Source organism: Anas acuta, chromosome 18, assembly GCF_963932015.1.
Source record: "Anas acuta chromosome 18, bAnaAcu1.1, whole genome shotgun sequence".
Classification (NCBI taxonomy): domain Eukaryota; kingdom Metazoa; phylum Chordata; class Aves; order Anseriformes; family Anatidae; genus Anas; species Anas acuta.
Window position 1 is genome coordinate 9,947,279 of NC_088996.1, and position 25,586 is coordinate 9,972,864.

At 35.9% G+C, this 25,586-nt stretch overlaps 1 protein-coding gene across 6 annotated transcripts in view; it reads left to right on the forward strand.

Annotated features, from left to right (window-relative positions):
• Nucleotides 1-25,586, forward strand: part of HELZ (helicase with zinc finger) — an 83,448-nt gene that overhangs the window by 52,144 nt on the left and 5,718 nt on the right. For all 6 annotated transcript variants that reach the window (XM_068655485.1, XM_068655480.1, XM_068655482.1 and 3 more), the window contains 14 exons: nt 182-360; nt 1,943-2,061; nt 3,924-4,069; nt 5,394-5,541; nt 8,091-8,274; nt 9,233-9,461; nt 13,814-14,018; nt 17,882-17,933; nt 18,718-18,911; nt 21,295-21,505; nt 22,023-22,099; nt 22,554-23,121; nt 23,489-23,729; nt 24,873-25,386. In XM_068655485.1, the coding sequence (XP_068511586.1) occupies nt 182-360; nt 1,943-2,061; nt 3,924-4,069; nt 5,394-5,541; nt 8,091-8,274; nt 9,233-9,461; nt 13,814-14,018; nt 17,882-17,933; nt 18,718-18,911; nt 21,295-21,505; nt 22,023-22,099; nt 22,554-23,121; nt 23,489-23,729; nt 24,873-25,386 (3,067 nt within the window). The remainder of the gene's footprint in view (nt 1-181; nt 361-1,942; nt 2,062-3,923; nt 4,070-5,393; nt 5,542-8,090; nt 8,275-9,232; nt 9,462-13,813; nt 14,019-17,881; nt 17,934-18,717; nt 18,912-21,294; nt 21,506-22,022; nt 22,100-22,553; nt 23,122-23,488; nt 23,730-24,872; nt 25,387-25,586) is intronic.

Consider the following 25,586-nt stretch of genomic DNA (forward strand, 5'->3'; position numbering starts at 1 on the left):
TGCACTGCAGCAAATAAGGGAAGAGAATCAAAGATATTTTAGCATGTAATTCGGCATAGTAGTGATGTTTTGCTTCCCAAAGACTCTTATTTACCAGAAAACAGAATACTGGCATTTGAAATAATTAGGCTGTCTCTGTGTTCCAACTGTACAGAAAATAAGCCCCCTTTTTATTTTCTAGGGTATATTTCAGAAATCGCTGGGTAAAGACTGTCCACCCAGTTGTGCATCAGTACTGTTTGATTTCAAGCACACATTCCACCTTTCAGATGCCACAGAAAGAAGATATTCTTAAGCAACGAGTAGTAGTTGTTACGCTAAATACATCACAGTATCTGTGTCAACTGGATCTTGAACCAGGTATGATAATTTCTAAATAAGAAATATCCATAAGGTGCTTTGGGAAGCATCAGTTCTTCCAGTGTTAGTAACAACTATTCTTTCTGTTCTTTACCCAAATTTTTAAACTGTTCAAAAATAAAGTAAAAAAATTGCCATCTCAAAATGTTTTTTTCTCTCTTTCTTTTTTAATGAATAAATGTCTATTACAAAGCTATAAAACTGCTGGCTTTCAAATGCTTCTTTTTCTTATTACTAAAGAAGCAGTGTTATGTATGATGTGGTGTTTCTGAGATCCAAGAGGGAAAATTCTATTTGAGATTCTGACTTTGAATAGTGTGCTCATTAAGTTCTTTACTCAGTGGAGCATGTAAGCATAAATACACACGCAGAGCTTTTTTCTTGTTTTATGAATTGTTTAGCTTTGCAAACAATTCCCACACATACAAACTCATGCTATGTTAACATGATACATGCCAGTTGTTTTCTAAACTGAAATATCGTAGGCTGATTTACTGGGACAGAGGCTGCTTCAGATTTATTGTTTACTTTATCTCCAAATGAAATCCATCTGGTTTTTGGAGAATGTGGAATTTCTTTACAAAAGCTATTAAAGTTAGCTTTTTATGGTCACATTTAGTCATTTATTGCGACAGAGAAAGCTAATATAGAATTTAGGGTACATATTTTCAGGTCTTTAAATGGGAGTAACTGCTTTGCCTGACAATAAGCTGTAAACAGTCATGTCATGGTAATGTGTGTGCAGCTGTATGAAACTCATGTTTTCTGAAAAATTGCTTCATTTTTATGTATGCAATCTTACTGGGGTGGTACACTGAATCTTCTAAAGCAATGTTTTAAACCTTAGTATATAACAGTATACAAAAATATTGATCTTCTATATCTATCCAGAATTTACCTTTCATAAAATCTAAGCTTCCTGTGGCCCAGATTTTTTCATGTGCTTGTTAACCAGCGCATAGATTCAGCTCCCCACCTTTTGGTCCAACATTATCATAAGATTGAATTTTAAATTTTTCTTCAACTTCTGTTCCTTTTTCCCCCCACCCTCTACATTCTGTAAAGCCCATACTCAGCAAAATGTTTAGATATGTGTGCAATTTCAATTAGAATTTTAGGATATATAAAGTAATTTAATAGGACTAATGTACATGAGGAAAGTCCTGTTTGTGGTCATTGTCCAAACCTCTTCAAGAGTAATGCTAATGAAAAGGTTTTCAGATTTGAGAAACCTTCTGAGGGAGGTCTGTTGAGAGATATTTCCTCTGTGCATAAAGAGAGCTCAGATAAAACACTTGTGTTAATTTTAAGTATATTGGAAGAAGGAGGGAGATCTGTGGACTACTGTTAATGTCACTGACAGTTGATTGTTGACCATCATTGGCCATCTGAAGGGTTTGAAAATTGTGTAGTTTTTAGTAATTGCTAGAAATTCATTTGTGTAAGCCATACTGATTTTTTTTTTTTGCTGGTTTTGGTTGCCATCAGAATGTAGAACTCTTAGTCCAATTTCTTGTATTATTATCACTGTTTATTTTATCATATCTCAAGTTTCATTTATTTGCTGATATCTGTTTTACAGGTTTTTTTACACACATTCTGTTAGATGAAGCTGCACAGGCTATGGAGTGTGAAACTATTATGCCTCTAGCATTAGCTAATAAGAACACAAGAATCGTCTTGGCTGGAGACCATATGCAGGTAAGAGTTACAGATTTTTTTTTTAAATATAAAGTGTGTGTGTGTATATATATATATATAGTGTGTGTGTGCGTATATAATATATATAGATATATATTTATGGAGCACATTTATGTGCTCCAAATGTCCATGGTATGTGAATATCTCTGAAGTAGACTTACAGTATTTCTGTAAAGTGAGAATATATTGTTGTTTCCATTTTACAAGATGAGAATTAAGGCACAAAGACAGTGAATGAATTGCGCAAGGTTATATAGGAAATCTGCGATACAACAGACTTGGACCCAGTCAACCACTGAACTATATGCAAGTAAAACTTAATTGTAAGAGGGAGGTGCATAAAATTTACCAGCCATATAAGAGACAGGAATGTCAAGAAAAATTCAAGGGTTGTTATTTACATAAGATATGGTGATACTTATACAGTCAGTGTAGTAATTTCTTTACGACTGGGAGTCCATGTTGATTTTTGAAAGAACTGAAAAATATGGGCAGTGTATTGTGGTTTAGACAGCTTTTTTTTTTTTTTTTTTAATGTATTGGAAACATCATAATCTGTTAAGGATTTGAACTAGTAAAAAGAGGCAAAAGAGGCAGGCTGAAGCTGACCAGTGCCTTTTATTTATTGTGATGTGCTTAGGAATTGTTTGGTTTAAAAAGTTTACAGGAGTTTAAAATACTTGTTATGCGTGCCATTTTGCAGTGTGCAGGCCTGGGAAAGAATGCCTAGAAAGTCATCCTTACTTGTTTTGTTGATTTTTTGATTTAGGCCAGGTCTATTTGTTTTTATATATTTGCCTTTAATTCTCTTGACAGTTCTCAATGGCAATGAAGTGGATGTTTGCATTGCTATGAGTAATTAACTTAGAGTAGATTTCCCACCTACCAGTATCACCTCTATCATACATGTGATTCTTCAGGTCCTGCCTGTGATGTCTGTCTTTTCGTTTCCTATTTCGATTCTTCTGCTGCCATTACGTTGAGTTTGCACATCCTGCTGCTGGATCATTTAAAGTAATGACAATAGTAATTCCAAGGACTCTCACATAGCACTTTTTAAATACAGATCTCAAAAGTACTTGTTAAGAGGTTGGAATCCTTACTACTTCAGGCTAGAGCTCACAAGTCCCAGCTAGATGACTAGAGTTAACTCTGGCTTGCATGTCTCAGGCTATGAGTGTAAAGAGCAGTTTTATAGCACAAGTTCTCATGGAAGTTATTCTGCGAGGCGTTTAAATTTCTAAAGCTGACATCTGAGAATTAAAAAAAAAAAAAAAAGTAAAGCTCAAACTCAAGCTCAAAAGTAAAGCTCAAACAGATTCTGAATAATATGCATTCAGAAAAACAATGGATTGGCTTAATTCCCAAGCTTTTGAATTTTGATTAAAAGTTTTTTCATCACCCTTGTTTTGGATTTTCTTGCTATAATAGATGGTGTTTTTGTTGTAAAACAAGCCCAGTAGTAGTTCTGTGTATTAGTAACTGGGCCACCTTAGTTTATGGACTGTTCTGTGGATGATAGTTTTTTTTTGGTCATACAGCTCTCTGCTTTGAGTTATTCATCTTTGCAAGCCACAGAGAAAAGACCTTAGATATAAGGGTTCTCTCTTTTTACCTAGTTATTGAATGCCTTATTGTTCCTGTAAGAGCATGCTGGTCTTTTGTCACTTTTACAGTAGGATTAGGCATTTCTATGGAATAGTTACAAAATGCTTAGCCATGGTATATGTCTTCTAACTATGAATGTATAGTTATAGTAAGGTTTTATTTTTGTTTTGATGCAGAATACATGTCTTGGGAGCCTGAAATTCTAAGTCCACGTATTTAGTTACACTTTCTTTGTATGTGTGTGTCTGTTACAGCTCAGTCCTTTTGTCTACAGTGAATTTGCCAGGGAAAGAAACCTGCATGTTTCATTGCTTGATCGGCTCTATGAGCACTACCCTGCAGAATTTCCATGCAGGATCTTGCTGTGTGAGAACTATCGCTCCCATGAAGCTATCATCAAGTAGGTGTGAACTTTTTCACTGTATCATGCTTTGACTGGTGTGAGTGAACAAAACTTACCCTCTGTGCCGTGCACAGCTGAATGAAGCATTACAAATTTCTGTAATGAAATCTTAGTTGTTTCAAAGGTAATTAGTAGAGTAATTCCTTGTTACTAGGTTGAAATTCAGACATCAGAGATTCATCTAGATACCTGTGTTAGAGTCCCTCATTCAGGGAGGGATGCTTTGGCTGCAAGACAAAGAAGAGCTAACTTTCCCTTTTTAACCATTATACTGTATTTGGTAGGGTCTTTGAGCTGTCAGAATGTTAGAATTACTGGGGTGGATTACCTTGGAACAATAAGCTATGTACACTATAAGGAACATACAGATATACAACTATGAAGAGAAAAAATAGGTCAAAATTTGGGTATGTTTTTTTCTTATTGTCTTTTGCTTGTTACTTCTTTCAAGACACATTAATCAGTGGTTTTGCATTTTTATGCTATGATAAACTAATTGCTGCTAGTGTAATGAGCTCATCCATGAGCTGTGCTAGAAAGAATAAGTGCAATCATGGGGAAAAATGCTAAAGTTTAAATCCTGAATCAAATATGTACTGAGGGATATTGTGTTGGTATCCAGTCATACTAATTAGGTTATCACTGTGTTCAAAGCAAGGGCAGAAATATTTAAGTGCACTTGGGGATTCAAAAGTGATAATACAAAATATTTTATTACACAGCTTGATCTCTCTTCATTTTATTTCTTATACATTCTAGACTTCCTCTCAGTTTCTAGAAATTTTAAGTTATAAATGAGAGAGAATCTGAAAGGAAAGGGATTGTTTCAGCTTTTTGTTAGAGATCATTTCCATGAAGTTGACTCACAAACTTCAGCACTTGAGGTTCGGACAGTGTGTTCCTGATTGTGCTCTGTACGCATAAAATCTTTAGTAAATATATTTTCTAAGTTCAGCAAGTCTTAGTAGATGTAAGGAGGCTCATTGTCCAGCCTACCTATGGAAAACCAGTCCCTGGCAACAAGTGCCCCTTATGCCATGTTTCATCACCAGAAATTGAGTGTGAAACATTAGTGAGAATGTTAGTAACTTTGTCAAGCTTCAGATTAGGAGAAAATACTGCCTTTGGAAAAGCATATTTTAATGCCTTCTGTAGTATGGGTATACCAGTTCAGAGAATTTGCTTGGAGATGCTAAATAGTAATCAGTGGTTTTTCTTATGAAGTATTTTGTGATTGCATATTTTACCAGTGAAAATTGCATATTTTAGCAGTGAGCTCATATGTAGACTCCATATTTTATTCTGTTTTGCCTTGCTACAGTTACACATCTGAACTTTTCTATGAAGGCAAATTGATGGCAAGTGGAAAGCAGCCAGCACACAAAGATTTCTACCCTTTAACTTTCTTCACAGCACGTGGAGAAGACGTGCAGGAAAAAAATAGTACAGCTTTTTACAATAATGCAGAGGTAACTCTTCTTTGGTTTAATTCATGATTGTTTTCTTAAAGCTCCCTTACCCCAGAATTTCTTGGTTTATGCTCATTGTGGGTGGAAGGCTTAAATTGTTGTCTAATGGGAGAGAGAAACATGAAGTTTGCTAAACATGGAGTAGTGAACATTGGAATTGTAGTAAACATTTCCACTAATTTATCTTCTTTTTCTCTTTGCAAACTGCAAGCTGCTTACAGTTCTCTTAGGCTCATTCTTCAGGATGTCTTTCCTGATAATTTTTGTGACAGTCTGATGGATGTATCTTAGCAACTGAGAGTAACTGCAATTTGAAGTAAAACTTAAATTTCTTCTACTGTTGTAGAAATGTTCCCACTCAGATAAGAGTTCTCTGGAGTAACATTTCATATTTGCTTGAATATGTTTAGGATTGGTGTCTAATTAATCGTGTGCAGATGAGATTTTTTTTTTCATGAGAATTTATTCTCAAAATGTTTATTTCACACTTACAGGTACTCTTCAAAAATTATTTTTTATCATTCCTTCCTCTGAGGCCAAAAAATAATAATAAAAAAAAAACCACATAGGTGCATTTCAGCCTCCAATGACTTCTGGACACATCACTGAAGGCATCTGACTGCTTTCATCAGTGTACTCGTATTGCTTTGCCATTTAAAAAAAAAAAAAAAGTTGGAAAAAAATGCTTTAAATATCTTCAGTGGCCCAGTAACTGTCTGAAAATTGTGAGTCATTAATAGCTACAGGCAGAAAAGAAGGACAGCAGCTGCTTAATCACCAATATAAACTGAAATTCAGATGATGAGGGAGATTTTTTCTGTCTGGCCTTTAATCGAAACTTGTATCGGGGCATTTTATAGTTCATTGGTGCATATATTAACTATCAATCAGGAAAATAAACTTCTCTTTTTGGTATTAACTCTAAAATGTATCTGTATGGTGTTAACTCAAACCGAATATCCAGAAGCTATACTCTGTCACAAAAGCTTACCAAAGTATTGGCAGAAGATCCTTATGTTTGTGCTATGCTTTTTACAGGTCTTGAAGTTTGTTCTAATATACTTTGTTAGCAGAATTAGCTTTTAAATATGAAAATTTATATTGTGCAAAGTTATATTCAGGACTTGCTCAAAACCTGCCAGATACTTTCACTGTATTCTGAAAATCTGAAATATAAAAATAAACTATTTGTTTTTTTAGGATTAATAAATTGTTTCACTTTATTCATTTCCTCTTTTTTTTTTTTTTTAAGAATTCTAAATCTTTCAGTAATCTTTCCCAGTTTAGATTCACTTTTTAAAAATACATACTTAAATGAGAATGTCATATAGTCAGATGTTAGATTGTAAGAAGTCAGTGTGAAACAACAGATTTTCAGCAGTTAAGAAATAGTATGCTTTATGAATATCATTTATCTATACCCATTATGATTTATATGGTTTTTCATATTCCAGAAATATCTGTGAAAGCCCCTAGAATTCACTTATCAAGTTGAGGAAGAAAAAATATAAAAGCTAAAAGCAATAAATTTAGTTTTAAGACTCCATTCTCACGGATAAAGATAACTGATTGAATAGAGAAGAGAAGAAATTTAAGAGTATGTAAGGCTCTTCTAGGAAAGACTGCTTAGCTTCTGTTAGGAGAGTGAGCTTGCATTTGTGATGCTGAAGGAAAGCTGCATTCATCAGTTATCATACCTGAAGTAGGTAAATAAATACCGAATGGCACTGAATATTTATTGAATGAAAAATTGACATTTATTGAATGACATCAAATACGAGTATCTTAAAAAAATATAAATAAAATCGACCAAAATTAAAAAAAAATATATATATATAAATCCTCCAAAATTCAACCAAACAACCAAACAGAAGTCACTATGCCTGGCACATTTTGGCAGGAGGTTGCTTTGAGCCTGTGTCGTCATAGGAGGTGTTTTTTCAAATTTTATTGTTCGTTAGTCTTTTCAGGTAGCACCCTTAATTATGTTTCATTGAGATGAAGTAGCAGTTGATGAATAATCTGAAACTCCTGATTGTATCCTTTGGAATGGGAAGTGAATGTGCTGTGGTATACATGGTCTCTTTTCTTGAATTATCAAACCGAAATAGGACATACGTAAAATCCAGAGTAAAAATTAAATAATCCCCATCTAGACAGTATATTTACTTACAGAAATTAGATAAATATGATCAGAAAGGTTCTACAGCACTTGACATTTTAGTAAGATCATAAGTATGAAAATTAAGGTTATTAATATCATTTCCCAGTTTGTACTTTAAAGCTGACATTTTTGTGGAAAAAATTTAGTTCAAGGTTAAAAAAAAAAAAAAAAAGGAATGCATAGTAAATACCTTAAATGAATTGTTTTAATACATAATATTTTAGAGTATCAGTATAGAACACAATAGTATTATTGCTTGTTCAGTAAGGCTGTGTGATGCTGTGTCATTTAAATGTCTTAGGGCTTTAAAATTCAAATTCTTTTTCCATATCAAAGAATGATCTTCATTCAGGCATTCTTTTAAGAATTCTGACTTTCTTTTAAGGTGTTTGAAGTAGTAGAGCGTGTTGAGGAATTAAGAAGAAAATGGCCTGTTGCCTGGGGCAAATTGGATGATGGCAGTATAGGTGTCGTAACACCTTATGCTGATCAAGTGTTCAGAATTCGTGCTGAACTTCGGAAAAAAAGGCTTTCTGATGTCAGTGTAGAGAGAGTGCTAAACGTTCAGGGTAAGTAATACTTATAAGTCTCAAAGATATGCTAAGGAAGTTTAGCATCTGACTGTTGAAGTTAAATAAGATGTACTAAAATCTTAAAGGGATCTGAACAAAGGGAGACCTGTGATATAGCCCATGAAACTGATGTGTCAGAATGAAACTGGCAAGTTTGCTGATTAGATGTTATTCCAACACAGAATAGCAAAATAATAAACTCATGGATATATATATATTCAAAAACAAGTTCAAGTGTATTTTAAGAGTAAAATGATTTATTGAAAACTGTATTTTTCTTGTAAGAACAGAGTTCGAAATAAAAATACGACAAGACTTAGCCTCAATGCTTTACTGATTTTCTGCTTTTTTTTTTTTCTTCTCTCTTTTACTGATTTTAGTGTCCACAAACTTAGAGGGGTTTGTCCCTATCAATTTGATAACATGAGAATTTTGTGTAGGCATAGCCTGTTGCTAGGTTGCACTTTTAGTCAGTAATAAACAAAGGAAGATAAGTAACTGACGGTGAGTGGTGTGATCTGTTTTTTTTTTTTCATGGTAGTTACATATGCCATATATAAGCCATGTATTCGAGAGAATTGCTCAATATGAAACAAGATATGTCCAGAGCAATTTTTTACTTTAAGATAGAATAAATAAACACAAGATTTGTTGTTGTCTGAATGGAAACATTTAAAGATTATTAGAATTTCAGAAAGTTCTGGAGTGATTAGTATTGAGATGAAAAATAATTTTTTTATAGAGGAAATATTCTTGTAATATAAGATGCTATTTATAGTGCATCTTTTAAAAATTTAAATCTTATTCTTGCATAAAGTTCTTAATGTGAAGGGTAGCTATCAATTCTTCAGAATATCTAGGTGTGAAATCTGGCTGGCAAGTGCAGTGGTCTGATTGTGTTACTAGCAGAAATAGCTAAAATTATCTCAGACACTTGTTTTTTGTTTCATTTTAGGAAAACAGTTTAGAGTGTTGTTTCTCAGCACAGTACGAACGCGGCATACGTGCAAACATAAGCAAACACCAATTAAAAGGAAAGAGCAGTTACTGGAGGATTCAACAGAAGACTTGGATTATGGTTTTCTGTCTAATTACAAACTTCTCAACACTGCCATTACAAGAGCACAATCCTTGGTAGCTGTGGTGGGAGATCCTATTGCTTTATGTTCCATTGGAAGATGCAGGTACTTTATAAATGTTCTTTACTTAATCAAAACCACGAATGCTAGAAAATGTTTGTATGACTGATGGATTTAAAAAACAATGTTCTTTTAGGTGCCATACAAGACATGACATATTTTTAGATTCTTAAAATAACCATGTAATGAATGTGAAGTTCCCCACATTTATATCCACGGAGATGCCACAACGAAGGCAAAGCATTAGTTGTATACCCACCTCTTGCAAAGGCTTGAGGCTGCAGCATGATTGCAGCTTGTCCAAAGGGTGCTGCTGAAGCTTAAGCCTGAGACTGAGCAGGCAACTGTAACCGTGTGTAGAGTGAGCAGTGTCAGCCTGTGCTGCAGTAATTCCTGAGATGCCATCTACCAAGTATCCTCTGGAGCTGGAAGTATACAGCCATGCAGGGGCTGCTCTGATTAGTACATCTAGAGGCAAGAGAAGGGATTTTTTTTTTCTTTTTTAAACAATGCTAGTGAAGAAGATGGCTACATATGAGAAGCAGAGCATTTTAATATCTTCAAACAAATCTGGTTCTTCTTATTTTGTTCTGTTTTTACCTTCTCATCCTGAGTCAGTATTATCATGTGTAACAACCTCTGGAGAAAGAGCGGTCTACCAGCTAGTCATTGTCTCTTATGTATTTACAGTTCTAATCTTTACTTGGCATTAACAATTGAAGATGCTTCACTTTAATTTTTTTTCAGTATACTTGTAACAAATAGAAGTAATGTAATTTAATAATTTAAAGTTTAAAAAAAGTTCTAATGTAATTTAGGATTTTTAAGTTGAAAGTTATGACAATCATGAAGGTAGAAGAACGAGAAAATTTGTGTTTTTGTGTCTTTGTGACACTAGGAAAAAACTGAACAAGATTTGAGTGAATTTACTTTTTATAGACCTAAATGAAGAAATGTGCAAAATGCTAAGGGATGTAAGCAGTGATGTTAAGGATACCAAGTTCTTGTTCTTCAAATATTTCTTTTTCAGTGGAGGACCTGAAATGCTAAGATGATCAGAGATAAGCCCTGAGGCTTTTTTTCTGGAAGAGAGGAAGCAGTGCACTGACTGCATTATTATAATAAAACTAAAAATACGTATTAGTCAGTTGTTACATATACATTGTATTCTACTTTCCTGAGCAGTATTCTTCTACTGTATTGAACGTGGATGTGGTTTTCAAAGATTAGAACTGAAAAGCCCAAGTGAAACCTAAACCTTTGTTTATTGCATTTAAGAAATATAACCTGAATTTAACTGCTTATCTGCTGGGGCCATGTCAAAAGTAACTGAAAAATAGCAGTTGTACTTTTATTTTGGTTTTCCCTTTCAGATCTGATATAGTTTAACTGGTCAGGAAGAGCTCTGTGTTCCTGAGCACTTGACCCACAAGTGATGAGTGTCTGTTATTCTGCTCGTGCAGGCTCCAGTTCACTGACCTGCACAGCAGAGATGCATGACTCTGCTCTGGAGGTTGCTGTGATGCGCTGACTGAGATCGTTGTTATTACTTCTGAAATTGCCCTTAGTTGATATATTTTACTTCCTTTCCCCACTGTCAAAACGCACAATGTTACCTAAGTCTGGCAGCTAGTTAATCCAGTTTAGCACCTAGCATTGCTTTTGGTTCTGTAACTACCTAAGTACAGCTTTTGTGGCATGGCAATTTCCTTTAAGCTTTCTAACTCCCAGGGGAGATGATGATCTCTTGGATTTTCACTTGGGTCTGGCTGCTGAGGTTTAAGTTAGATAGTGAAAAGGAACCCAGCTTTCAAATGTGGGAGCTCGGCAGTTTCTCTACATATGGCCCTTTCAAAATATCTCCATGCAAAAGCTTGTTAAAATACAAATAGAGTAAAACAGAACATAAAACAGGTTACCTGTTACCTAAGTGACAACGTTGGCAGTTAGGGATTGTGTTTGCCATTCTAAGACCAGCAGCTGTTTATATGTCTATAGGCTGTTCAGAATTACAGAACAAAAAAGATAATTAAGAAACAAGAAGGACTGGAGCTTTATTAGGATGTATCTCAAGCTTTGCTTTCAATACACCATTGTCTTGTATCAATGAATAATTGAACATTCAGTCTTTGAAAATAGTGCTGGAGGGGCTCAGGCACTCTGCAGGAAAGATGGTTCTTTTTTAGTACAACGGGAGTATAGAAGTCTGAAAGAAGTGACATTTCGTTAGGAAAAACAGACCTCAAAAAAGTTTAGAGAGTACTTGAATTTTATAAATATTCTAATACCTGTCAAAATGAGTCAAGACTCTGTAATGATAGTTGTAGAGAGCTTTGTGAAGTATGCCCAGGGTAATCATTACATTTCTGTGTGTTACAATCAGACAAGACAGGGCTGTTTTGGCAGACACTCCCTTTAAACTCAAGAGCACACTGGAAGACAGAGACAGCAGTATTTTATTCTCTGTTCTTACACCCCAGTACAAGTGTTCCATGTGCAGAGAGACTGCTTGGGGCATTTTAAGCAAAAGTGTATGGGTCCCAGTGGATTTGTGGTACTTGGCAGTGGGTTTGGTGACTGAATTGATTAATCAGAGGGAGTTCCATCATTAAAGCATCCCAGTGAAATATTTCATTTTGCTTTTAATCTTCATTTTAAATGTTGCAAGATATACTTGCCTTAAAGCAAAATTAAGGAAAGGAGCCATCTTGCACCCTGAATTTTAAAAGAGCATTTCCTGCCATACAAAATCATGACAGAAGATGGGCTTTTAGGGAAAACTATTTTGAATTCTTAAATACACTAGTAAATTAGAATATTCTTTCAAGAAAGACATCTATCCTTTTCCACAAAAGGCAGCTATTCAGCAAAGTATGACACAGCTATTAAAATCAGCGTGCAGCAGTCTGTCATTTTATAGGTTCGGGGAGACACCATTGAAGTAAGCTTGCTTATTGCCCAGACCTTATTATTAAAGGGTGAACTGCAGTGAGGAACAAAATGTTTAACTTAAACCAAACCAAAATCAAACTAAAACAAACAATCAAACAACATAAACCCCTAGGTAGGATGGTGTGGTACCTGTAAAAATGAGCTTTGCTGCTCTCTGTATGGTGCTGTGAGGGTATCCTGGGACAGGCGCTGTTGTTGCTATCTTAGTTTCTGTAGAAATTGTGTGTGTAATTGAAATACATTACATACTCTTTTATTTGACATCTCATAATGTACAAAACAGTATTGGGTTGTTAGCAATTATTTATGATCATTATATAATAGAGCAATTAAATATAATTATACATATTGTAAATATTTATCTACTATTGTTGTTTTCCCTCGGTCCTTTAATTTTAATCTGTGTTGGGACATTAAGGAGGGGAGTTAGTCAAATGCAATGCACCTCTTAGATCATTGTCTTTTCAATCCTTTTTTAAAACTTTGTAATTACTCTTGATTTATTTATTTTTTTTCTAAGAAAATACTTCTATCATTTTTTTTCTTTTGAGTCATATCTTTCGACCTCATTTAAATATCTTTTACGTAATTTCTCCCAAAAAGTTCCTTGGGGGGGGGGAGCAATGCAAGTCTAAACTTTCTGTGTAGATCCCCATATAGATGTTAAAAATGAAAGGAATTTATAAGCAATAAAAAGCCATGTCATGAGAAAGCAGAAGACAGGGAGGATTCTTTTTTTATTACATGATTTAAATAACCCCTTCACCCCCTGAAAAAAGTTGGTATAGAATTACCACAGAGAAACTCATATGTCATCTGGCTCGAAATTTCTTCCATCCTTTACAGAAAGATCTGACATGCAATAAAAAACATGGTTTTATTTGTCTTCCACCAGAGGACCTCAAAGGCCCTCTAGATACTTCGGACACATTAATCTTTATGCGACTCTGAAGAGCTTCACAAGAGTAGTTTAGAGGAGGGTATGTAGCAACCTGGTGTTTGTGACACTGGAACCGAGTGATCTGCCTACATTCATAGAATCTTCTGGGACTGGAAACCATGCCAGTGACTCTTTGAGCTTTAATAAATTCTGTAAATCAGATGCCTTCCAGAATTTGAAGCATTGTATTTACTAATATTCGGTCTTTCAGGGAGAAATTCCACGTTAAGATCTGTCCCCGATGTTAATATTAAATGTGGTATAGACCCAGTGCTGCAATCTGATCTGCACGGACAGACCCGTATGCCCATTAAGTGACTAGGGAGCTTTGCATTATGCTCTGGGGTACAGATAAATGGATCAAGTTTCAGGATTGATGGCTGGTGTGTAAAAGGAGCATGCAGGAAAGATAAAAATTGACTTGGTTATATAAAATCAATTTTAATTTTAACGGCAGCCATTGAGTCTTACTCCTTTTTATTGTTTCTAAAAATTGTTTCCATAGGAAATTTTGGGAAAGGTTTATTGCCCTATGTCATGAGAATGAAAGTCTCCACGGTATCACATTTGAACAGATCAAAGCTCAGTTGGAAGCTTTGGAGTTAAAGAAAACCTATGTGTTGAACCCACTGGCTCCTGAGTTTATTCCCCGAGCTCTTCGGCACCAACATTCAGCGAATACCACCAAGCAGCAGCAGTCGCCACCAAAGGTAAAGTTTCAGTGATGATGAACTTTGTAAGGAAGTGGAAGTGAATGTAGAAATGCTTATTGGGAAATGACGTGAAAAGTTTATGGGACAAGCTGTTATTTTAAAATGGCATCAGTGCAATCAGATACAAATGCAAATTCTGCAGGGGTGCTCGGCAGTTTCAAGGGAGGGCTCTTGACTTCAGTTGACAGTAACTAGGGGTTGGTAAAGCCTTGATCCCTTACTAATACATATGCATTGGGTCACTTTGGCTTGTTCGTTGACTGTGTTTCAAAGACTCTGATGAACTTCAGTCATCAGTCTTAGCCTCAGTGGTTAGAGAAGCTAAACAAAACTTCAGAACCAGAGACAATGCCTATCCCAAGTAGCTTCTGCTGACTGTACCGCCAGCAAACAGCAGGTTGGTGTAAGAGTGCCAGGGAGTAGAAGGAAACAACAAAATAAGAGCTGCAAAAGATTTGATCTAAAAATTACACATAAAATTCATGGGCTTATGTAAGATAACTTTGATTTCATTTAAAATACGTAGTCATACAGTATGATGCCTAGATTACCTCACTGAAAATGTCCTTCAGAAGGCCAGATCTCACCAGCATCAAGAGAGCAGATAGGTGCAGTTACCGCTCAGTGATAATTTTCTCATCTCTTTTCATAAAAGTAGGTGAAGAAATGATAAAAATACAGTCCTTTCTTCCTTAAGATGATAAAAAAATAACACTGAATTTTTAGAGCTGTTTTATGGTATCTCAGCAATTAATTATTTTAAATAGTTCTTTGTAGTTTATTTCAAAATTGTTTTAGTTACAATTAATTAAATTGCGTTTAGAGATGCAGGTAAAATGCAGGTTGTCAACTTCTATGATGAATTCTGTTGTACATGAAAGAAGAAATGTAAATGTTTTCCATAGCTTTGCATTTTTGTTGCAGGCTATATAACTGAAATGACATTTTTACCACTTAAAAATAAACAACCAAACTAAACAAACAACCCCTCCCAACATTAACAATACAAAATAGGAAGCCTTCCCTTTGGCAGTCTGTCCAAAAAGAGATTTTGTAAGCGATAACGTTTGGTTTCTTCATCTAGATGCATTACTTTCAGAAACAAACACCAGATTTCTAAAGCATCTAGCGATGTGTCAAAACACTACACTTACAGAAAACCATAAATTAAAAAATTGTCTTTAAACAGTCATTGCTACTGTCTTACTTCTCTTGAAGACTTTTTAAAAATATCACTGTATTGATATATTTTTATTCCGTAAATTAGAAGAGAAGCATTTGAAAATGCAGATATAATGCATTTAAAAAGAAAAAAAAAAGTGGGAGTCCTAAGAATAGACTATTTTTTTCTTCCAGTCTGTTAGTAAACTAAACACATATGCAATAGAAATCAGAAGGCCCACTTTGAAACTGCCAGCACTGTATTTTCTGTTTTAACTGAAGTGTTTTAACCATCTATATAACTATAATGAAATCTCTTTCCTCTAAATACAATTGACAGCTAGCATGTACAGAAGCAGACATAAAGTCTGCATGTAATACTCAAATGTATACAGAAAGTGGCTGTGATAAGTGATACGTTTCCCTTTGCTGAAGTTTTAAAAGCAGATAGGTAGCTTAGCTTGCTTTGGGCCTCCCAAGTACAGTATTTAATACAAAAAGTTAAAAGGCTAAAATCCTAGTGCTGATGTATTTTGTACTGAAAAATGAGAACAGTGTATCACACACCGTTTTGTGCTGAGTTTATGGACATTCGTGCATTTCAGATCTTGTTTTATACAGGCAGTGAAACGTAGCTTTGTAAAAATGGCACATTCATATTCAGCAGAACTGCTCTTTTTGTTTTTTAAGGATTTAAAAAAATACATTTACTTAAGGTTATTAAAAACTTCTGTTTAAAAAAGAAAACAAGTTTCAGTCCTGTCACAGAGAGCCAGGCAGCTAGGATGGAGCTGGCAGTTCTGGGCAGTGTGCTGCACGGCCCCAGCGCCTGGGAGAGCATCTGCCTTCGGCCACGTTTGCGTGGCTTGGCCAGGGATGGTGGAAGTGCAGAAAGAATAGCAGAATTGGACAGGCACAGCCTTTAATAAAAGGTGATGATGTGGAAACCAAGTTTTCAGAACGCGGAGCTTCCTGCAGGGTACTCAGCATACAGAAAATGAGGCTCTGAATTTCACAGCTCTGCCTACTCCCGCTCACTGCCTATGTTCCAGCTTTTTGGCCTGGATTTGAGCACTTCAATGCATCATCAGTGAGGACCACAGGTCTGGTTAAGTCTCTGGAGAATACTCCCTGCTCCTGTCTGTTGACTAAGGGGGGATTAACTGCCTGGAGTTAGGTACCTAAACCTCAGTGTGATTTTCCTCCATATGCCTTTAACAGTTATGGATAACAATTAAGTGTTTAACTAATTATCATAAAGTCATTAAGGCATCAGAACTATTAAAAGAAAAAAGGGGAAAAGGCAAAGCCAGCACCTCCCTCCTCCAACACAAAAATGGTCCCAGTTCGTTTGCATTTGAAAATCTGATATGGTTACATGCTGAGGCTCCTGTTTAACAGGACAGCAGTTCTTTTGAATTTGTTATTCACTATTTTGCTTTTAAAAATATATAAAGCACCTATAAATTACAAGTATGGTAGGTAGAACAGAGATTTGGTATGCTTCTGTGCATCTGGCTTCATGCTAGCTGACAACATAACAGATAGAGAAATGCTTTGTATTAATCATGAGTGATCGTTAAGGAATGTAGCTTCTCCAAGTTTTGTTTCAATTTGCCTATTCAGTAAAGAGAACAAGATTCAGATTTAAGTACTGTAATGTAATGAAAAGTAATTATTAATTTATTTTTGAATAATTCTCTTATACAAGGGAAGGAGAAGGCGGATTCAGACACCAGTTCTTTAATCTAGTTTATGCATGAGTCAACATTGTCAAACAACCTGTCTTGGTATCCTGACTAATTTGCTCAGACTGCTGGAAAACTGCCCAAAACTATCTCCTGGGCAAGAAAAGTTTTGCAGCATCAAAGGCTACATTTATTTTAAATTTGTGGAATTATTTAGGTCCAAATTAAGTACAATATTCCTCTTCTGCAAAATACTTAATAACATACTGGCATTAGACTATGTGCTCACATTTTATGAATATTAACTACTTAGTTGATGCTGTAAACTCATGAACTCAGGAGGGGTAACTTGGTTCTGCTAACCTCCTTTTCTAATGTACAATTCATCAGGGGAAAACAGATTAATTCCCTGGAGTGCTCTGGTTCCATATTGCAATTTTGGGGTGCAATAACTAAGGGGTAAAGATCTAGAAGTAGGTGGCATGATACAGGGTAGGGAGGTGATTTCTAAGGAGCTTGGTTGAGCAACTGCATAAAACTGGTGGCAGCTGCTTAGTCTCCAAGGTTCTTGAGGTGGAACCTGGAGAAGAAAATAGACATTTCCATTAATTGCTGCCACTGAAGAGGAGTGCTGAGGGTTACATTAGCACTGGGTGCTGCTCCTGAAAAAAGTGAAACAGCAGGAGATAAAATAATGAGAAACGAAACCCAAAGAAGCTCATGGTAACTCTCCTTGCATCTGAAGACAGGCCTTGGGAGCTAGCATCCCCAGAGGCATTGGTGATGACTCACTGGTTAATTGAATTATTGGCATTTAGTATTCAAGTTTGAGAATTCATAGTCAGATGATGGAACTGTACAATTGAACGTATGAGAATAAAATGTTCAGCTCGTTTCTTTAAAACTATCTTGTATTTGATTCAATTACGAAATTCACTTGAAATAATAAGCAATGCTTTGTTTTATGTGAAGTCTGCAAAGCATTACTATTATCATTTTTCCTCTTTTAAGGGCAAGGTCCATCTTCATAACCAGAACGACCATTTCCCACCCGATGGAATTGGTAAGTATCTGCTGCTACTTGAAGGAATTCCTCTAGCTCACACTGATTTGGCTTCAGTCAAGTTGATAGTAATTTGACATGAATAGAGTATCTGGTCTACTCTATTTGAAAGCCATTTACCTCTTGTGTGCTCTTGGGAAACAGACTATAAGACTGTTAAGTGAACATTAGGTATTTCCAAGGCTGTTCCTTTACAGGTATTGTGTGCACTGACTTTATAGCTTTATCACAGTATAGACATTGGACTGTTTAAAAAATAGCTGTTTGACATACCTGGTGTAAAATGCTGTACTGGCGTATTTGCACTGTAAGAGTTAGGGCATTCTATTGCATGCAGTGTTATACGATATATTTTGAACTTATCTGGATATATGACAGTCCAATATATTACTGAGCGCACTTTTTTGTGAGATAGCATGCAACAGCTTAAGAATTTTGTTATTAATTTAAAACAGCATTAATCTAAAGCTTGTCTTCCCTGTTAAAGAAAGGAGGATGATGGTTTGATGCAGTGTTTAACGGCTTCTCTTCCTGTCAGCATGTTTAATTGGTTTGGGACATTCTTCAATGCAGTTACCAGCGACCTGTTTTCTATATCTCAACTCATACTTTCTGCCTCTTCAAATTTCTGAAATTGTTTACAGGGTTTGATATATGATTAATGCTTTTTCTCAGTATATCAGACCTATCCTGTTAATGTTGCCAGTATGCTTTATAAAGATAGATGCTATTAGGATGAAAAAAGAAAGTAATAGACCTCATTCTCTTTTTTTTCTTTTTTCAGTTCAGCCCAATCCTTCTGTCCTAATAGGAAATCCTATCCGAGCATATACTCCTCCCCCTCCTCCTCTGGGACCTCACCCCAACCTGGGGAAATCTCCAAGTCCTGTTCAAAGGATAGATCCACACACTGGGACAAGTATTCTATATGTACCTGCTGTCTATGGAGGAAACATGGTCATGTCTGTGCCTTTGCCTGTAAGAATTAATTTCTTTTATTCCTTCCCCATTTATTGCATATAAAAGAAATCAAACTATTGAATATCAGTTATTGAATATTTTGCTGATTGTTCCAATATTTCACTTCAGTTGTGTGTCCTTAGCTGTTTCTGTGACTGATTCTACCAAGGACCACCAGAAAAGGAGGACTTGAAAATGTCGTTTCCACAAATAACTCCAGGCAGCCTAAAAGCAATTTCATGTTAATGCCATTTAGTGTATTTTTTTCAGCTCTAGGCATAGACACACCAGTGGGATCTCTCATCTGACTTCAGATACCTGCGTGTGAATTAATTGCCTAGTCCAGTTCTTAATCATTGTAGAGACGTAGGCGATTTAGACAGAGCTTGTTTTTCTTTATTGGCTTTATACAGTTTAAATCACCAGCTTTGGATGTCTGCAGTGCAAGGTGTCTGAAGTGCAGTGATAAGAAAAATAAGCATGCTGGGATGTTTTCCCCTTCCAGAACTTCATAGTGAACCTGTTTCGTATCCAATCCCTTTCTTTATGGCATATGAGAACACAGTGAAGATCCCTAATCAGGTCTCTTGAGCTACATTTCGTATGGAATTTTGCATTATGTATAAAAGTAACCCAGCAAAGCTTATGTGAATTAAAGAAGCACTCTCTGATTTAATTCTAACCTTTACAGCCATGTTCTAGGTGGAAAATGGGGAGGAAAGAACAAAAGCTTCAGAAGTGATGTTGTGGAGTAACATCTGTATTGTCTGTAGGAAGGAGATGGAACTTGCCATGCATATGTGCTTAATGCCATTCCTAAGCATTTGCATACACCTCATTAGTTTTTTTTTTTAATAATTACTTGCATCCTCTACTGAAATATAGGTTATGGCTCCCATACAGGGGACTTGCTGTAGGAACTCTAGTTTTGCTTGTAAGTTTTGGATCAACTGGAAGCTATAGATTGATTTTCTTCTCTAGGTCAAGTTATTTTCCTTTTTCCTAGCTTACTAGAAATCTACATTTGATGGATAAAATTAAATGGAATTAGAAGGCCAGCAGCTGTATTGCTGTCATGCTTGCTCACATTATATTAATATCAAGCCAAGATAACTTGAAATTTTTGTTTTATTGTTCTAAGCTTAGTATATCTTTATTTATTTCCAACCAGAAGAAATGTATTAGGAGAAAGTTTTGTAAGCTCACTTTTCCTGAGGATGGACTTTTAAATAATTAAGTTGGAAAACTGAGGTACTAATGAGACAGCTGCTTTTGAAAATAAATTTATTGGAGGTGATTTGAGATTGCACAGATGCAACGGCAGCCTAAAGCTAAAGTTCAAAGTGCATACTTTGATGGCAAATAGAAATTTAAAAAAAGAATTGCACGGAAGTTGTTACATTTTAAAATAAGTAGGGACCAAAGTAAAATGCATTTAGTTCACAGAAGATAAAATGATCTCTTTGCATTGTTTAAGTCAGTTTCCATACTGGTGTAAAACATGAGGAGGTTGCCTGCTGTCATCAGTAAAGGATGCTTTGTCAGCCTGAGTGTTGGCGATTCCTTTCCCAGCACTCTCCTCTTATTCATATATTTGCCTTCTTTTAATAAATTCCCTACAGGGCAAGATTGAACTAAGTTGATCCAGAGCTGTCTTCCTTTGCATTGAATTTGCAGTGAATGTAAAATGTTGTAAAGATTCCTGACTTCTTTTACATGCTTTCAGGAGGTGGATTTTACTTCAAATAAATAGGAAGACAATCTGCAATGCATGTATCACACGTAGAGTAGACACTCTGGAGTGGCCCTCTAATTCTTAACATGCGGATAGTCGGTTCTGCCAGTAGTCCAGCTAACTTCACTAAGTGTCTTGTGGGTGCAGAGGTATAGTATGCCCACTCATTCTGTGTTACAAGTTTACAAAACTGGGTGATAAAAGGACCATAAGAAATTCCTCAAGTTAGGGGGGTTCATTTCTGTTTTCACCCTAACATATAGCTTAATCTCTCTTCAACTACTAGGAGACAGGGCTTTATTTTTTATAGCTTCACCAACTTCCATTTATTAAGAAACTGATGTAAAATTTATTAAAATATAATTTGTACGTCAACCTTTGCACACCTAACCTTGGCACCACTAAAACAGGAATGGGTTTCAGTACAAGAACACTTGCCAAAAATAGTCTTCCAAAATCTTTGCTCTTTGCTCCTTGCTGCTAGGCCTACATTCTTGCTATCCCTTTCAATAGCACCTGTAGCTGTGTTAGTGTGCCAGGTCATCTGATGCACAGAAAGCTGGTTCTTACTGATGTCATTATCAATGTGCTTATTCTCTTACTTCCTTTAACGTACCTTACCAGATTGCATCTTTTTTTTTTTTTTTTTTTTTTTAAATTATGTAGGTACCATGGACGGGGTATCAGGGTAGGTTTGCAGTTGACCCTCGAATCATAACTCATCAAGCAGCTATGGCATATAATATGAACCTGTTACAGGCACATGGGCGTGGGTCTCCTATACCTTATGGCCTGGGACATCATTCACCAGTTAGCATAGGACAACAGCAGCAGCTTCAGCATCCAGACAAGGAGCAACATGAACAAAGTCGAAATGGTGAGTTGCTGAAATTCCATTGTAAGTTGGTTTCATTTTGAGTAAGTTTGTAACTTAAGTAGGGTATAGTGGAAAATGATTTTTTTTTTCTTTATTTCTCTCTTTTAAATAGAATTGAAGGATATACGGAGTTGAGGGAATAGCCTGTGTTTTGCCAGTACAAATAAAATAACTCAAATATTTGTGGTATTCGGATGAGGAAGTAAGCAGAACAGGGGGGAAGGAAGGGATATATATTAGTTGTGTTTATGTTCTGCACTTCAGTGATAATTTCAAATAACATCAGCAGTAGTTAAGTTGGGAAGAACTACTTATTGATAATTAATGAACAAAGTGCAGAGATTAGAGGAAAATAATTATTTGGGTAAATGACATTTATTTTAATTACAATTAATTTGGGTATTACATTTCTGTGGTACTAGTAACTGTAAAGTTTCCTGTGTCTGGAAAAAAACAACAAACAAAAAATATCGTTATTCCATTATAACTAGTTAATAAATTTCTTACATGTTTTTAGGTAAAAGTGAAACCACTGTTGGACCTGAAATCAGTAAAATTCGAACACCTGAGAAGAAACCTGTAGAATCGAAGCAGGTTGGTTTGCATTGTTCTTTTAATATCCCTTCTCAAGGTACTGTTCCGTTTTTTGTTTTGTTTTGTTTGTTTGTTTTTGAGATGAGATGCTGTCCATCTCTTTTGGACCTCTTCATATGCTTTTTTCTTTTTTTTATTTTTTATTATTTGCTAAGTAGAATAGTGACAGTAGAATTACTTAACCTTCTTTCAAGAAGGGAGAAGAATTCAAATTCATGTAGTGACTGTTAAGGAATTAAAACAAATGTATTCCTGAGTATATGACCAGTATATAGTGAAGACTATATTTGTTCTTAAAGAAAATAGTAGTTCTGTGATATATTATGATGGGGGGCAGGGGAGGAATGGCACACATTTTGTAGAAGCTTTATAGACTTTATTTATTGTTAAATGAATTAATGAATTTATTAATTCTTAAAATTCAGTAGGTAAATTTTCCATTCTCTTTTTCTAGGTTGACTTAGACACAAATTCTCAGAATAGAAGCCCGGAGTCACGTTCCAATGTTGCTTACCCTAATGCTAAATTTCATCGCAAAGATAATCTTAACCCCAGGCAGCTGAATCTACATCTCACCCCACCCCACTCACAGTATGCAGTTCCCAATCGCCACTTCCAGCACCTGTCACAGATACCAAGGCAGCCATATCCTCTGCAACAGCAGCAAAACCTTTTAAGTCAACAACAAAATCATTTGCCTGAACAACAAAACCAAATGCCACCCCAGCAAAGCCAGGTAGTTCAGCAGCATAATCATTTGAATCAACAGCCTCCACAACCTTCGCAGCTTTCCCCTGCTTACCAGGCAGGCCCCAGCCAATCTTTTTTTAATAACCCAATTCCCCACCGACCACATTCTCCTGCTGTAGATGCTGTGATTTCAGAACAACACCCCCCACCTATGTTACAAGAAGTCAGTAATCCTTTGAGGCCTATTGCACAGCACAACCCTGTTCTGCCAACCCACTTGAACAACTTCATTGAAGAGAATCCATCAGGAATGCCCTTAGGGGACACTTTAGGTAGGTGACTTTTTCTTTATTTAAATTCAGTGTTCAGTTATAACTACATTGAAGTGAAAATGAAGGAGGTATTTACCTTTCCAGGCATATTGCTCTGAATTGGGTCATTGTTGGGTTAGTTTCCATAAGTAATGTCATTGAGCATAATTTGCTGCTTAAGGCATGTTTGAATATTCAGCACTTTATTAGAAAAATTCATGTTTATATGATTTTCAGTATAATTTAAATAACCAGGTTATACACTGCAATGCAGTTAGTAGATAATAGGCCCTGGAATATACTGTATAAAAAGTATTTTTTTCTGACATAAAGATTTTTTTTTTTAAAGGGACATTAGATAAATTTTTTTTTAAAACTATTTTTATAGATCGTATGCATGGAAATGTAGCTTTGGAAACAATAAGGCAGCAGCAACAAGCCAGGTTACAGCAATGGAATGAACATAATGCCTATCTCAGTCAAGGCACTATTCCATATCAACACCATCACCATCCTCATCTACCACATCTTCCTCAGCAACCAATTGGATTGCATCAACAGCAGCAAGTTAGGGCAAACTGGAAACTTGCCAGTAATACAGAAGATGAAACAGAGGCAACATATTCAAGGTATTTGTTTACTGAGTCATCAGAGCTTGTATAAAATTGAGCAGTGGGCACCTATCTGTAACACTGTGATCCAAGTACAAGGCACTAAAAGGTATTGCATTTTGCTGCTGTTATTATGAAGGTTAAAATAGTTGGCAGGCTGACTTACAGCTATGCTTTTACTATGTGTTATGCTTTATTCTGTTTATTGGGTAGTAAAGCTGTAGTGAAAAAATACATTTATGGAGTATCTCAGTGCTGTATTTATGGAATAAGTAATGGAAGGAGAGTAACAACCTTGTGCTTATAAAGATGGTATCTGAGTGTAGTTAAGGCCTATTAAGTAGTAAATTCTTCAAATTGAATTAGTCATAAAAGGCAGATTTCTGTGCTTGAAAAAACCAACCCCCCTGCCCGCAATGCTGCTCCCCAGTCAAATCCAAACTTTTCTTCCTTTTTAAAAAGCCTTTTATTTTAAAGGCAGATTTAAAAATATGCTTATTCTTGAGATGGAGCATTAGGGGCCAAGAAAGAAAGCTGTTGAACATAAACAGAAAAATAGTTCTTGTGGCCATCAGCTTTAATCATGTATATTGTAAAGACCAGATTTTAAAATTGCCTCTGTTTACTGTCATCTCCCACTATGCTTTATTTTCCATCTGGTTTGTTATAGCCATGGTAAAGCCTCTAAATGCTCTCTTATCTGACTCCGTAAAGTGCTGAATTGTATACTCCCTTCCTTCTGAAGAAGTTTGGAAATGTATTGTACACGTGAGGGGAATCCCTGATTGTTCTGTTTTTTAGCTTTTAAGGGGTTAAAATTGATTTAACTGTGGGAAGTGTTTTGTATAATAAAGCAGGAAATCCTTACTTTGCTTGTCTCTTAAGAGATAACAAAAACTTGATTCTTCTGACTGAAAAGGAAATCTCAAGAGTTATTAAAACTTTGAAATGATTCAGGTAGGTATTTCATCCAGTTAATCCTCTTGTGCCTAATTTCTGATTGCTCACAGTCACATCTTTTGAAGTTAGGGTCAGCAGGCTCAAAGATGAGTATATTTAAATCCAGTGGTTTGTGCTTTGAGTTTTCTCAACCGCAAAAAGAGTGGGATTTTAGAAAAACTTTTTTTTCTTTTTCTTGATACATTTATTCTGTCAATACAGATTCCAGGATTTGCTCAGAGAACTGTCACACCGTGATCAAAGTGAAAGTCGGGACTTAGCTGAAATGCCACCCCCTCAGTCAAGACTGTTGCAATACAGACAAGTTCAGCCCAGAAGCCCACCAGCACTCCCTTCTCCTTCCTGCAACTCTAATCACAGTGGTCACTTTCCTAACTTCACTGAAAACAACAGAGACATTGAAATACCCAATAACCCAGCATTTCAGCAACATTTACCCCAAATATACAATCCCCCTTTCTCAATGCCATCTGAACATATAACCCCATCTCCCTTGAAATACCTGCAACCTGATGGATCGTGGACTTATGCTAGCCTACAGCAGAATCACCTAATGGGGCAGGGCTTTCATTATGGTATACCTCCATTGCCCCATAGGTCCCAGCAAAACCCTTTTATACAAATACAGAATCATCAGCATGCAGTTGGTCAAGAGCCATTTCATCCACTCACATCTCGAGCAGTATCTGCTTCTTCGCTCCACAGCTTAGAAGAGGTAGGCATTTTTGTCTGCTTATGCAATTGTCGTGTCATTTTAATATGAAATTATATTTTGAAGTGGTCATGAATGCAAAATGCCTCATATTAAAAGCTCACACTGGGGATTTCTTTGAGATAGAATTTTCCTGCAAGTCTTCTGTGTTCACCCTGGGTGTATTTGTGGTTCTCATCACTACAGGACTAACGTTTTCTCTA